The following is a 16,388-nucleotide window of genomic DNA, read 5'->3' on the forward strand; positions in this document are numbered from 1 at the left end:
ATTCTCCTCACCTCCTCTCTCCGTATCTCTCATTCTCCTCTCCGCCTCTCTCCGTATCTCTCATTCTCCTCATCGCCTCTCTCCGTATCTCTCATTGTCCACACCGCCTCTCTCCGTATCTCTCATTCTCCTCACCGCCTCTCTCCGTATCTCTCATTCTCCATACCGCCTCTCTCCGTATCTCTCACTCTCCTCACCGCCTCTCTCTGTATCTCTCATTCTCCTCACCGCCTCTCTCTGTATCTCTCATTCTCCTCACCGCCTCTCTCTGTATCTCTCATTCTCCTCATCGCCTCTCTCTGTATCTCTCATTCTCCTCACCGCCTCTCTCTGTATCTCTCATTCTCCTCACCGCCTCTCTCCGTATCTCTCATTCTCCACACCGCCTCTCTAAATTGATGAAGCCAGAGTGAAATTGTGAGATAGACTTTTGTGTAATGTCACTGCTGAATCCAACTATATGCCTTTGTGTCAGAATGCATCAGCTATCAGCTTTGACTTGCGCAACTATGAGATATTGAGTAGTATCATGTGTAGTACTGTGTTAGTGTTAGTGATTTTTACATAATACATTTTGCACTAAATATGGACCCACAGGGGTGTTCCTGAGACAACTCAGTAAAACTTCAAGTTACCACATTTAGGTAATGGAACAACATGCCTTATAATTTTTAAAGGGAAAGGAAGTAGTAAGTTATTCACCAGATCGTACTATTATTTTGGCTCAATGGAGTATGAACCCAGCAGCCAGAGTTCCACTATAAAACCAGAGATTTGGCCCTGTGGCTCTCTAGAAATTCCTGTCGTGAAGTAAAAAAAATCCACAATTTTAGGACTGTTTTTATCGTTATTCAAACAGACTCCGATAGCTGCCATTTCATTGCTGCTCTCTGTGTGTTTTTATCTGAGAACAGTAGAGTTTTCTAGCATCATTGTGTTTGGCCTACTCTGTCACCAAGGTCTGTCCCTTCAGATCAATACATCATTCTCCATGGTCAACCCTACACTCCCTGCCCAAATACTCATACAGACTCATTCAGTACGCTACATTACCACCAAACCACTCAGCAGGATTAGGGCCAAGACTCTCCAGCCTGAGAGAAGCCTTGGTACGGTACGGTAGTGAAAGCCAAGAGGTTTGAGTGCATCTTTAGGATTGAGAGCTTATTCAAATTAAAGAGGAACAGTAGGTTGTCTGGATTTATTGCTCTTATCTCTCCTGCTTCTCGGTACTCTATTTTGAGGCCACTCATCAAATCAACAGATGGAGTTAGATACCAAGGCAGTCCTAAATGGACTTGGCCTCAGGGATGTGCTTACTTCAATCAGTTATTTCCCATCACCTGTCCCAAAGTCAGTAACATATTTGTTTTCTGGTGATTTAGTCAGTCATTCAGTCCGTGCCTCTATCCATGTGTTACGGTTTTCTAGTGGTGAAGGAGAGTCGGACCAAACTGCAGCGTGTCGATTGCGATCCATGTTTATTTAAACAAACGTAAACATGACTAAACACGAACACTACAAAAACAATAAACGAAACGAAAACAGCCTATACTTGTGTAACCTAACACATAGACAGGAACAAGGACACTAAGGACAATCACCCACGACAAACTCAAAGAATATGGCTGCCTAAATATGGCTCCCAATCAGAGACAACGATAAACACCTGCCTCTGATTGAGAACCACTCCAGACAGCCATAGACCTTGCTAGATAACCCACTAAGCTACAATCCCAATACCACCACCAAAACCCGAAGACAAAACACACCCCAATACAAAAACCCCATACCACACCCTGGCCTGACCAAATACATAAAGATAAACACAAAATACTTTGACCAGGGCGTGACAGAACCCCCCCCCCCCCCTAAGGTGCGGACTCCCAAACGCACCTCAAAACAATAGGGAGGGTCCGGGTGGGCGTCTGTCCATGGTGGCGGCTCCGGCACGGGACGTGGACCCCACTCAGTCAATGTCTTAGTCCCCTCTCCCTTCGTCCCTGGATAGTCGACCCTCGCCGCCGACCATGGCCTAGTAGTCCTCACCCAGAACCCCACTGGACTGAGGAGCAGATCGGGACTGAAGGACAGCTCGGGACTGAGGCAGCTCGGGACTGAGGGGAAGCTCAAGAGTGAGAGGAAGCTCAGGAGTGAGAGGAAGCTCAGGAGTGAGAGGAAGCTCAGGAGTGAGAGGAAGCTCAGGAGTGAGAGGAAGCTCAGGCAGGTAGATAGATCTACCAGATCCTGGCTGGCTGGTGGTTTCAGCAGATCCTGGCTGACTGGCAGATCCTGGCTGACTGGCGGATCCTGGCCGACTGGCGGATCCTGGCCAACTCAAATCAAAATCAAATTTATTTATATAGCCCTTCGTACATCAGTTGATATCTCAAAGTGCTGTACAGAAACCCAGCCTAAAACCCCAAACAGCAAGCAATGCAGGTATAGAAGCACAGTGGCTAGGAAAAACTCCCTAGAAAGGCCAATACCTAGGAAGAAACCTAGAGAGGAACCAGGCTATGTGGGGTGGCCAGTCCTCTTCTGGCTGTGCCGGGTGGAGATTATAACAGAACATGGCCAAGATGTTCAAATGTTCATAAATGACCAGCATGGTCGAATAATAATAAGGCAGAACAGTTGAAACTGGAGCAGCAGCACAGTCAGGTGGAAGTTGAAACTGGAGCAGCAGCATGGCCAGGTGGACTGGGGACAGCAAGGAGTCATCATGTCAGGTAGTCCTGGGGCATGGTCCTAGGGCTCAGGTCAGTTGAAACTGGAACAGCAGCATGGCCAGGTGGACTGGGGACAGCAAGGAGTCATCATGTCAGGTAGTCCTGGGGCATGGTCCTAGGGCTCAGGTCCTCCGAGAGAGAGAAAGAAAGAGAGAAGGAGAGAATTAGAGAACGCACACTTAGATTCACACAGGACACCGAATAGGACAGGAGAAGTACTCCAGATATAACAAACTGACCCCAGCCCCCCGACACATAAACTACTGCAGCATAAATACTGGAGGCTGAGACAGGAGGGGTCAGGAGACACTGTGGCCCCATCCGAGGACACCCCCGGACAGGGCCAAACAGGAAGGATATAACCCCACCCACTTTGCCAAAGCACAGCCCCCACACCACTAGAGGGTCTGCCAACTGGCAGATCCTGGCTGACTGGCAGATCTGGAAGAGTCTGGTTGACTGGCAAATCTGGAAGAGTCTGGTTGACTGGCAGATCCGGAAGAGTCTGGTTGACTGGCAGATCCGGAAGAGTCTGGTTGACTGGCAGATCTGGAAGAGTCTGGCTGACTGGCGGATCTGGAAGAGTCTGGCTGACTGGCAGATCTGGAAGAGTCTGGCTGACTGACGGATCCTGGCAGACTGAAAGATCTGGCTGCTCCATGCTGACTGGCGGCTCTGGCTGCTCCACGCTGACTGGCGGCTCTGGCTGCTCCATGTAGGCTGACAGCTCTGGCGGTTTCTTACAGACTGACAGCTCTGGCGGCTCCGTGCATACTGGCAGCTCCTTGCAGACTGGCAGCTCCTTACAGACTGGCAGCTCCTTACAGACTGGCAGCTCCTTACAGACTGACAGCTCCTTGCAGACTGACAGCTCCGTGCAGACTGGCAGCTCCTTGCAGACTGGCAGCTCCTTGCAGACTGACAGCTCGGGCTGCTTCATGCAGACTGACATCTCTGGCTGCTCCATGCAGACTGACATCTCTGGCTGCTCCATGCAGGCTGACAGCTCTGGCTGCTCCATGCAGGCTGGCAGCTCCGTGCAGACTGGCAGCTTCTTGCAGACTGTCAGCTCCTTGCAGACTGACAGCTCGGGCTGCTTCATGCAGACTGACAGCTCTGGCTGCTCCATGCAGACTGACAGCTCTGGCTGCTCCATGCAGGCTGACAGCTCTGGCTGCGCTGAACAGGTGGGAGACTCCGGCAGCGCAGGAGAGGAGAAAGGCTCTGGCAGCGCTGGACAGGTGGGAGACTCCGACAGCGCAGGAGAGGCGCACTGTAGGCCTGGTGCGTGGTGCTGGTACTGGTGGTACTGGACCGAGGACACGCACAGGAAGCCTGGTGCGGGGAGCTGCTACCGGAGGGCTGGGGTGTGGAGGTGGTACTGGATAGACCGGGCCGTGCAGGCGCACTGGAGCTCTTAAGCACCGAGCCTGCCCAACCTTACCCGGTTGAATGGTCCTGGTCGCCCTGCCAGTGCGGCGAGGTGGAATAGCCCGCACTGGGCTATGCAGGCGAACCGGGGACACCGTACACAAGGCTGGTGCCATGTAAGGCATTTGGCTCGACGCTCAATCTAGCCCGGCCGATACGCGGAGCTGGAATATACCGCACCGGGCTGTGCACCCGCACTGGGGACGCCGTGCGCTCCACAGCATAACACGGTGCCTGCCCGGTCTCTCTAGCCCCCCGGTAAGCACAGGGAGTTTGCGCAGGTCTCCTACCTGGCATAGCCATACTCCCTGTGAGCCCCCCCCCCCCCCCCCCCCCCCCAAGAGATTTTTGGGGCTGACTCCCGGGCTTCCTTGCCAACCGTGTTCCCTCGTATCGCCGGCTCCTCTCTCCGGCTGCCTCTGCTCTCCTAAGTGCCTCCACCTGTTCCCATGGAAGGCGATCCCTTCCCGCCAGGATCTCCTCCTATGTGTAGCATCCCTTGCCATCCAATATATCGTCCCATGTACAATCCTCATTGCGCCGCTGTTGCTGCCTTTGTTGCCTCTCCTCTTTCGGCTCCTGCCTGTTGACACGCCGCTTGGTCCGTTGGTGGTGGGTGATTCTGTTATGGTTTTCTAGTGGTGAAGGAGAGTCGGACCAAACTGCAGCATGTCGATTGCGATCCATGTTTATTTAAACAAACGTAAACACGACTAAACACGAACACTACAAAAACTATAAACGAAACGAAAACCGAAACAGCCTATACTTGTGTAACCTAACACATAGACAGGAACAAGGACACTAAGGACAATCACCCACGACAAACTCAAAGAATATGGCTGCCTAAATATGGTTCCCAATCAGAGACAACGATAAACACCTGCCTTGAGAACCACTCCAGACAGCCATAGACCTTGCTAGATAACCCACTAAGCTACAATCCCAATACCACCACCAAAACCCGAAGACAAAACACACCCCAATACAAAAACCCCATGCCACACCCTGGCATGACCAAATACATAAAGATAAACACAGAAAGATGGTCAAAGATAAACATACTTTGACCAGGGCGTGACACCATGGTCTTTAATTAGTATTTGAGGATGGTGAAAGAGGTCACCAGCTCTAAACCAGCTGAGTCTGAACCCACAATTCAGCTTGCATTAGATCCTGCCCTCCCTCTGAGTCTGTCAGCACGCACAAACGGAATGGCTTGTCATGTTGGCACTGATAGAGGTGGAATTAGCTTTTTATAACTGTGTGGAAATCGCTCTCCCTAATTCTCCATCTCTGTCTCTACCTCCCTCTCAGGAAGGTGTGTGTGGGGGGGGGCTGGTAGAGTGCTGCTGGTCCCTCTGGGCTGTTTGTCAGGGTAGGTCTTGATGTACTGTGACTGGGCCAGGTCAGGTGGAGCACGGGGACACAACACGAAACTGTGGCAGAGGGACACGACATGGTGGCACAGGGCTGTCAGTACAGGGACACAACTTGGGTTGAACATTTTGGTGAATATTCAGAGGTGGAAACGTTCCTTGGGAATTAACGGGAATATATGGGAATTAACAGAAATATATGCAAATTAATATATTTACCATATATGGAGACAGAAACATAAACCTTTTACCTTATCATACGTTGCAAATGAGTAAATCCTTCCAATAGGTATGTAAAAAAAATGGTTTAGTTATGAATTGAACTTGAATTAAATGAGTTGACCCTTCACATGCGATAATTTCACTGAACAACAAAAGGAAGGGAATATTGAATGATCCCCAATGATCCACTCCACAAATGTCTTGTTAACAAACTAGAGTTTTGACAAGTCGGTTAGGACATCTACTTTGTGCATGACACAAGTCATTTTTCCAACAATTGTATACTGACTGATTATTTCACTTATAATTCACTGTATCACATTTCCAGTGGGTCAGAAGTTTACATACACTAAGTTGACTGTGCCTTTAAACATCTTGGGAAATTCCAGGAAATTATGTCATGGCTTTAGATGCTTTAGATGCTTCTAGTAAAAGCCACATGACAGCCCACTTGGAGTTTGTCAAAAGGAACCTAAAGGACTCTCAGACCATGAGAAACAAGGTTGTCTGATGAAACCAAGATTGAACTCTTTGGCCTGAATGCCAAGCATCACGTCTGGAGGAAACCTGGCTCCATCCCTACAGTGAAGCATGGTGGTGGCAGCATCATGCTGTGGGGATGTTTTTCAGCAGCAGGGACTGGGAGACTAGTTAGAATCGAAGGAAAGATGAACGGAGCAAAGTACAGATGAAAACCTTGATGAAAACCTGCTCCAGAGCACTAAGGACCTCAGACTGGGACGAAGGTTCACCTTCCAACAGGACAAAGACCCTAAGCAGACAGCCAAGACAACAAAGGAGTGGCTTCAGGACAAGTCTCTGAATGTCCTTGAGTGGCCCAGCCAGAGCCCGGACTTGAACCTGATCAGACATCTCTGGAGAGACCTGAAAATAGCTGTGCAAGCTCCCTAAACACATGTTTTCCATGCTTGTAAGACTCGAGGCTGTAATCACTGCCAAAGGTGCTTCAACAAAGTACAGGGTAAAGAGTCTGAATACGTATGTAAATGTGATATTTTGCCCCTTCCTACCAATAATTGTCTTTGGCTACTGAAAGTATTAGTCTCTGTGCACAGGACTTTTTCTGTGGTTACTGTAATGACTGGGATCAAACCATGACACTCAATTACACACTTACCAATGACGTATACAAAAAATGTGTGTATGTCTATGCCTCATTGTCGCACGCACGCACACACACACACACACACACACACACCCAAACACACACACACACATGTGCGCACGCACACACACACACACGCACACTCCTTAATGTCTTAATTATTCCCATTCCTGTGGGCTACCCAGGCGATGAATCAGTTTTTCATGAGTGTAGCGTACAGAATGTAGCTCTAAGCCCAGGTTATAAATACAGCCATACAAAACAACCAATGCCTGGGAGATAGACCATACCCATAATATATTTAATAAATGTGCAAAGTGTTCTAGAAACACCACTTTGTCATTATGGGGTATTGTGTGTAGATTGATGAGATTTTGTATTTATTTAATCAATTTTAGAACAAGGCTTTAACTTAACAAAATGTGGAAACAGTCGAGGGGTCTGAATTTTCGAACTCAGCAAAAAAAGAAATGTCCTCTCATTGTCTACTGCGTTTATTTTCAGCAAACTTAACCTGTGTAAATATTTGTATGAACATAACAAGATTCAACAACTGAGACATAAACTGAAGAAGTTCCACAGACATGTGACTAACAGAAATTGAATAATGTGTCCCTGAACAAAGGGGGGGTCAAAAGTAACAGTCAGTATCTGGTGTGGCCACCAGCTGCTTTAAGCACTGCAGTGCATCTCCTCCCCATGGACTGCACCAGATTTGCCAGTTCTTGCTGTGAGATATTACCCCACTCTTCCACCAAGCACCTGCAAGTTCCCGGACATTTCTGGGGGGAATGGCCCTAGCCCTCACCCTCCGATCCAACAGGTCCAGACATGCTCAATGCGATTGAGATCCGGGCTCTTCAATGGCCATGGCAGAAAACAGACATTCCTGTCTTGCAGGAAATCACGTACAGAATGAGCTGTATGGCTGGTGGCATTGTCATGCTGGAGGGTCATGTCAGGATGAGCCTGCAGGAAGGGTACCACATGAGGGAGGAGGATGTCTTCCCTTTAACGCAAAGCGTTGAGATTGCCTGCAATGACAACAGGCTCAGTCCGATGATGCTGTGACACACCGCCCCAGGCTATGACAGACCCTCCACCTCCAAATCGATCCCGCTCCAGAGTACAGGCCTCGGTGTAACGCTCATTCCTTCGACGATAAACGTGAATCCGATCATCACCACTGGTGAGACTAAACCGCATCTCATCAGTGAAGATAACTTTTTGCCAGTCCTGTCTGGTCCAGCGATGGTGGGTTGTGCCCATAGGCAACGTTATTGCCGGTGATGTCTGGTGAGGACCTGCCTTACAAAAGGCCTACAACCCCTCAGTCCAGCTTCTCTCAGCCTATTGCGGACAGTCTGAGCACTGATGGAGGGATTGTCCGTTCCTGGTGTAACTCAGGCAGTTGTTACCATCCAGACAAGTGAAAATGATGGTCAGTAAAGAGAACTTTAAGCTCGTTGCCCCTTGATAACCAGCGCACTTCTGTATATTGTAAAAGCGTTACATTGTTGCTGCCCATATCATTGCATAGTGCAGAAAATACACACGAGTTCGGGGCCTTGCTTTAACTTCTTAGGGCTGAAATCCCGATAATGGGATCGATATGACAACAGCCAGTGAATGTGCAGGGCGCCAAATTCAAAACAACAGAAATCTCATATTACAAATTCCTCAAACATACAAGTATCTTATACCATTTTTAAAGGTAATCTTGTTAATCCCACCACAGTGTCCGATTTCAAATAGGCTTTACAGCGAAAGCACCACAAACGATTACGTTTGGTCAGAGCCAAGCCACAGAAAAACACAGCCATTTTTCCAGCCAAAGAGAGGAGTTACAAAAAGCAGAATTAGAGATAAAATTAATCACTAACCTTTGATGATCTTCATCAGATGACACTCATAGGACTTCATGTTACACAATACATGTATGTTTTGTTTGATAAAGTTCATATTTATATCAACAAATCTCAGTATACATTGGCGCGTTATGTTCAGTAGTTCCAAAAACATCAGGTGATTTTGCAGAGAGCCATATCAATTTACAGAAATACTCATTATAAATGTTAATGAAAATACAAGTGTATTGCATGGAACTTTAGATATACTTCTCCTTAATGCAACCGCGGTGTCAGATTTCAAAAAAGCAAACCATGCAATAATCTGAGGCGCTCAGATAACAAATACTTATATCCGCCATGTTGGAGTCAACAGAAGTCAGAAATAACATTATAAATATTCACTTACCTTTGATGATCTTCATCAGAATGCACTCCCAGGAATCCCAGTTCCACAATAAATGTTTGATTTGTTCGATAATGTCCATCATTATGTCCAAATAGCTACTTTTGTTAGCACGTTTGGTAAAGAAATCAAAACTCACGAAGAGCATTCACTAGTTGCAGCCGAAATGTCAAAAAGTTCTGTTACAGTCCATAGAAACATGTCAAACAATGTATGGAATCAATCTTTAGGATGTTTTTAACATAAATCTTCAATAATATTCCAACTGGAGAATTCCTTTGTCTTCGGAAAAGCAAAGGAACGGGAGATACCTCTCATGTGAAATGCGCATGACCAGCGCGTGACTGCTGGCAGACCTCTGACTCATTCCCCTCTTATTCAGCCCCCCTTCATAGTTGAAGCATCAAACAAGTTTCTAAAGATGGTTGACATCTAGTGGAAGACTTAGGAAGTGCAACATGACCAATATCCCACTGTAACTTCAATAGGGGCTGAGTTGAAAATCGACCAACCTCAGATTACCCACTTCCTGTGTGGAAGTGTTTTTGCCTCAGGTTTTTGCCTGCCATATAAGTTATGTTATACTCACAGACATCATTCAAACAGTTTTAGAAACTTCAGAGTGTTTTCTATCCAAATATACTAATAATATGCATATATTAGCAAATGCGACTGAGGAGCAGGCAGTTTACTCTGGGCGCCTCTGGGCCCCTGCCCCCCAGCCATAAGAGGTTTTAACAAAGTTAACCATTTTCACTGTAGTGTACAAAACATCTTTCAAACTGTCAGGCATTCCCTTGGCAGCAAGAGCCCTTCGGTGGATGCTGCAGTATACCCAAGTGGCGTTGGGAGCAACTGCTTGCACGCGCGTTACCGCTCCGCTATGTCTCCCTGTCATGGCTTTTGCGCCATCAGTACAGATACCAACATGAGCAGCAGCTACGTTTGGTTACATATGGACCGTTACTGGAATTCCCGCGAGAGAGTCATGGTTAATGTGATTGGATGTTAATTATTTGACTAGGCTACCTGTATTTGACATTGCGTTATTTTGCTGAACACTAGGTGGTTCAATTTGATTTTTGGCAGTGAAACGAGGCTACTCAGGTGACCAAATACTTATTTTCCACCATAATTAATGGTAAATTCCGTTCAATGGTAAATCAAATAAATTCATAAAAATCCTACAATGTGATTTTCAGGATTTTTTTCTTCTCATTTTGTCTGTCATAGTTGAAGTGTACCTACGATGAAAATTACAGGCCTCTCTCATCTTTTTAAGTGGGAGAACTTGCACAATTGGTGGCTGACTAAATACTTTTTTGCTCCACTGTATATATACAGTTGAAGACGGAAGTTTATGTGCACTTAGGTTAGAGTCATTAAAACTTGTTTTTCAACCACTCCACAAATGTATTTTTAACGAACTATAGTTTTGGCAAGTCGGTTCGGACATCTACTTTGTGCATGACACAAGTAATTTTTCCAACAATTGTTTACAGAGAGATTATTTCACTTATCACAATATCACAATTCCAGTGGGTCAGAGGTTTACATACACTAAATTGACTGTGCCTTTAAACAGCTTGGAAAATTCACTTTGTTTCCTGTTCCTTCTACAGGTGCCGGGGAGTCTGGGAAAAGCACCATCGTCAAGCAGATGAAGTGAGTTACAGAGAGCTGTAACAGATCAGGACATGTCATGACCTCTTTAATAGATGATGCCCTCTATCCTCTAGTGGTTTATTCACTCCTTATCCCAGTCCTTGTTGGATTGATCTACAATGCTACTGTACACTGCTGATCCAGAGCTGGCAAACAGTCAATCAGGCATGTTGAGCATAGGCATACTAATTAGCTTTTTAGGAAGACATATGGAGGGCAAATCTTCTTGTCTTCCTGTCTTTGGTAGTTGCGCTGGTTTTCTTGTGTCTTCCTACCCATAATTGTCTTTGGCTACTGAAAGCATGAGTCTCAGTGCACAGGACTTTTACTGTGGTTACTGTAATGACTGGGATCAAACCATGACACTCAATTACACGCTCACCAATGACATATACAAAACATATGTGTGTATGTCTATGTCTCATTCTCACACACACGCACACACACACTCCATAATGGCTTAATTATTCACATTCCTGTGGGCTAGCCAGGCGATGAATCAGTTTTTCATGAGTGTAGAGTACAGAATGTAGCTCTAAACCCAGGTTGTTAATACAGCCATACAGAACAACCAATGCTTGGGAGATAGACCATACCCATAACACAACACAGCCTGCTCTGCTCTGAATCACCAGCTCTGTCTCTGACCACAGAGATCATGTCAACATAAAATGAGAGCAGGGAGAATGGTTGCCTTTTTCCCCCCATAACACCTGTAGATACAATTATAATATTTATTGTGTAACTAACTGGGTTAAATCCCAGTACTTTTCCTAGCCGCTAGTGTCAAGCTTACAGGCCTGTTTATTCATGAGGTGATAGTGGCTTATTCATGTCCTTGTCTTGGTGCTACTGTGCTCTTTCTGCACTGCATCCTGCATTCTGATGAAGTCTGGATGCTATCATCCCACTGAAACACACACACATACACACACACTTAACATGCAGGGCGTTCCCCTGTGCATGACAAGCTGAGGCATGGTCAGACACATCACCAACATGCAGAGGAGGTTTGCACAGGACTGCACTGACTGTCTATATCAGCTGGTAGCCTAGCGGTTAGAACGTTGGGCTAGTTACTGAAAGGTTGCTGGTTTGAATACCAGAGCTGACAAGCTGAAAAATCTGTTGATGTGCCTTTGAGCAAGGCAATTAACCCTTATTTGCTCCAGGGGTGCTGTACTACTGAGGCTGACCTTGTAAAACAACACATTTCACTGCACCTATCTGGTGTATGTGACAATAAATACATGTATTATTATCATCTTAGAGTAACTAGCCGTTCTACGAAACATTACGGTCATTGATTGAATACCCAAACTCTTAGCAGCTAGAAGTCCTAACATATTGAGCACATTTAACACTGTATGAAATACATAACCTGTCAACCATACTGCCCAATGACTGTATAAATGAATGGACAAAGTCATGGATCACGTGACACAATGTTTAACTATGTGAAGACTCAATAGAGCATTGACCCTAAATGAAGTCGGTTAAGATGGTGTCTCATGGGGACATAACATGCTCAGTTTGAGCTACTCCAGGAAGTGACGTTACAGGCTAGCTCAGTGCTGCCCCCTCATATAAGTAAAGTTTTATGCCGACCTGGGTACTGCAGGCTACCATTAGCAACTCAATTATCCTTAGAACTTCTTCTGGGTGCGACTTTCAAATAATCGGTCAAAGTACATACATTTGGTGTATTACAATCCTATCTTATTCTATTTATCTTACCATACTTACCAATCCTATCTTATTCTATTTATCTTACCATACTTACCAATCCTATCTTATTCTATTAGAAGCAATTATTGGTCCATGAGTATCTTTGCAACATTTTTTAATTTACAAGAAGATTGACCACAAAGATTGACTTTTTTTTCCTGTTTTCTGCTAACAATGCCTGCAGTACCGCGGCCGGTCTTGAACCTCTGTGGCTTCAATTATTATTATTTATTTTTTTACATTGAACCTTTATTTAACTAAGCATGTCAGTTAAGAACAAATTCTTCTTTATGACAGCCTACCCCGACCAAAACCTGACGAAACTGGGCCAATTGTGCACCGCCCTATTGGACTCCCGATCACAGCCAGACATGATACAGCCTGGATTTGAACAAGGGACTGTAGTGACGCTTCTTGCACTGAGATGCAGTGCCTTAACCCTCTGCGCCACTCGGGAGCCCCAATGTGAGGGGGCAGTCAATGTGAGGGGGCAGTCAATGTGAGGGGGCAGTCAATGTGAGGGGGCAGTCGTTCTCCACCTGTCCTCCTTTTCTCTTAGTAACATCTTCAGTGACATTAGTAGAATGCTCAGGTTTGTTCTCCTTCATCAGGATCATCCATGAGGATGGCTACTCAGAAGACGAGTGTAAGCAGTACAGAGCTGTGGTCTACAGCAACACCATCCAGTCCATCATGGCTATTATCAAGGCCATGGGCAACCTCAAGATTGACTACACAGAGGCCTCCAGAGAGGTAAGACACACACATGCAAACAAACACACACACACTTGGGCATGTATGTTAGGCTTCTCTGTTTCTGCAGTCAGATGATTAGAGAAGAGGTACAGCTTTGCTTCTACACATCCACTAGAGCTCTTGAGTAACAATGTCCTGGGCACTGAAGCGAAGGTTAGTCACTATCATCCATAACCCAATGAAGTCAAGGTTAGTCACTATCATCCATAACCCAATGAAGTCAAGGTTAGTCACTATCATCCATAACCCAATGAAGTCAAGGTTAGTCACTATCATCCATAACCCAATGAAGTCAAGGTTAGTCACTAGTATGCCCAATCCAAGAAGCCATCACATGCAGTCACACAGTTTGAAAAGAATGCCAATTTCCGCTAATAGGAGACTGTGCTTACCATCATGTAACCGTTGACATACACCCCCCCCCCCCAAAGAAGACTGAATAACACAACTATTTTTCTACAAGCACTGACTTCGCTCATAACTATCTTACCATACTTACCAATCCTACCTTATTCTATTTTATCTTACCATACTTACCAATCCTATCTTATTCTATTTTATCTTACCATACTTACCAATCCTATCTTATTCTATTTTATCTTACCATACTTACCAATCCTATCTTATTCTATTTATCTTACCATACTTACCAATCCTATCTTATTCTATTTTATCTTACTATACTTACCAATCCTATCTTATTCTATTTTATCTTACTATACCTACCAATCCTATCTTATCTTACCATACTTACCAATCCTATCTTAATCTATTTTATTTTACTATACCTACCAATCCAATCTTATCTTACTATACCTAACAATCCTATCGTATTCTACCTTATCTTACTGTACCTACCAATCCTATCTTATCCTACCTTATCTTACTATACCAATCCTATCTTATCTTACCATACTTACCAATCCTATCTTAATCTATTTTATTTTACTATACCTACCAATCCAATCTTATCTTACTATAACTAACAATCCTATCGTATTCTACCTTATCTTACTGTACCTACCAATCCTATCTTATTCTACCTTATCTTACTGTACCTACCAATCCTATCTTATCCTACCTTATCTTACTATACCTACCTATCTTATCTTACTATACCTACCTATCTTATCTTACTATACCTACCTATCTTATCTTACTATACCTACCAATCCTATGTTATTTTACTATACCTACCAATCCTATCTTATCTTACTATACCTATAATCTTGTTTCTCGTGGTCTGAGAGTCTTTAGGTGCCTTTTGGCAAACTCCAAGCGAGCTGTCATGTGCCTTTTACTGATGAGTGGCTTCCGGCTGGTCACTCTAAGGCCTAATTTCTGAAGTGCTGCAGATATGGTTGTCCTTCTGCAAGGTTCTCCCATCTCCACAGAATAACTCTAGGGCTCTGTCAAAGTGACCATCATGTTCTTGGTCACCTCCCTGACCAAGGCCCTTCTCCCCCGATTGCTCAGTTTGGCCGGGCAGCCAGCTCTAGGAAGAGTCTTGGTGGTTCTAAACTGTTTTAATTTAAGAGTGATGGAGGCCACTGTGCTCTTGGGGACCTTCAATGCTGCAGACATTTTTTGGTACCCTTCCCCAGATCTGTGCCTCAACACAATCCTGTCTCGGAGCTCTACGGACAATTCCTTCGACCTCGTGGCTTGGTTTTTGCTCTGACATGCACTGTCAACTGTTGGACCTTATATAGACAGATGTGTGCCTTTCTAAATCATGTCCAATCAATTGAATTTCCACGGGTGGACTCCAATCAAGTTGTATAAACATCTCAAGGATGATCAATGGAAACAAGATGCACCTGAGCTCAATTTTGAATCTCATAGCAAAGGGTCTGAATACTTTGTCAATATAGGGTATTGTGTGTAGATTGCTGAGGATTTAAAAAAAAAACATTTTAGAAAAAGGCTGTAACTTAACAAAATATGGAAAAGTCAAGGGATCTGAATACTTTCCGAAGGCTCTGTACCTAAATGAATTCTAGAAATGGATGTTGAGAAATACACTAAAATAAGCAATGGACCAAATCCTGGTAAGAATGTGTTATTTAATTGTAACCATTGATTATGATAGCAAGATACTGTGTCCCTGTGCCATCCATGGTATGGACTGGTTAAGGTGCTGGGTATTGAAGTTCATTGTTGAAAAATGTATATAATCTTGGATAGCAGAAGCAAGTCACATGTCTAGGCTTGGGCTTGTTGCTACCAAAACTGAGTTCCATATCAATATTGCATATCAACAGTATCTATCAACCAAACATTCTAAATACTACTGAAGTTGCTGTATTTAATTGTGATATCATTATATTCAAATGTGAGTGTATTGAAATGATAAGAGCGTTCTAAATCAACGCTCTTATCAAGCAAACATTCTAAATTCAAACATTCTACTAATTTTGCTTTGCTTGAAATTGTATTTTTATTATTCAAAATTGCCATGACAATTGACATCCATTAAGCACACACACATTACAGTGGGGACTCTTGAGGTTCAGACCTGCTCTCTCCTCAGTGCTCAGACAGAGAGCGAGAGAGCAGTTGAAAGAGAGATTGAGAGAGGGTCCCTACCCCATTGAAGTTGGAATTTGTAAGGGTTATGGCTGTAAGATCCCGGATAGCACTGACCATTGAGAGAGAGAAAATGTAGAGGCTGTGAGTGGGTTTTCCTGCAACCACAAGGGCAATGTAGGCTTGATCATGAAGAAACGTGAAGTGTGCTGAAAAGGGAGAAGGTGCGGTAACTAAGGGGTTTTATTTAAAGCTGCTGACTGGACACATTTTCCAAGCAGATTTCCTTTGCAGGCAATTTCTGCAGCGTAGGCACTGTGCACCTCAAGTGAATAACCTGTCTCTCTAACTCCTTCTGCTACTGCTGCCAGCCGCAAATACAGATTATTATCATTATACTTTTATTATTATTAATAATATTAAAACGATAGCATTAACACCTCAGGCTGATAGAAAGGCTTCATTCCCAACCCATATTCATTATTCACATTATTATTATTACTTGAAAGGAAGTCAAAACTCAAAACTCGATCTTTAACCAGAGATAACATGTTAAAATACTGTCAA

At 44.6% G+C, this 16,388-nt stretch overlaps 1 protein-coding gene across 1 annotated transcript in view; it reads left to right on the forward strand.

Moving 5' to 3' along the window:
* Positions 1-16,388, forward strand: part of LOC109898904 (guanine nucleotide-binding protein G(i) subunit alpha-2) — a 96,624-nt gene that overhangs the window by 53,645 nt on the left and 26,591 nt on the right. The window contains exons 2-3 of the mRNA XM_020493964.2: positions 10,766-10,808; positions 13,148-13,289. Coding sequence (XP_020349553.1) covers positions 10,766-10,808; positions 13,148-13,289 — 185 coding nt within the window. The remainder of the gene's footprint in view (positions 1-10,765; positions 10,809-13,147; positions 13,290-16,388) is intronic.

Source organism: Oncorhynchus kisutch, linkage group LG1 (genome assembly GCF_002021735.2).
Source record: "Oncorhynchus kisutch isolate 150728-3 linkage group LG1, Okis_V2, whole genome shotgun sequence".
Taxonomy (NCBI): Eukaryota; Metazoa; Chordata; class Actinopteri; order Salmoniformes; family Salmonidae; genus Oncorhynchus; species Oncorhynchus kisutch.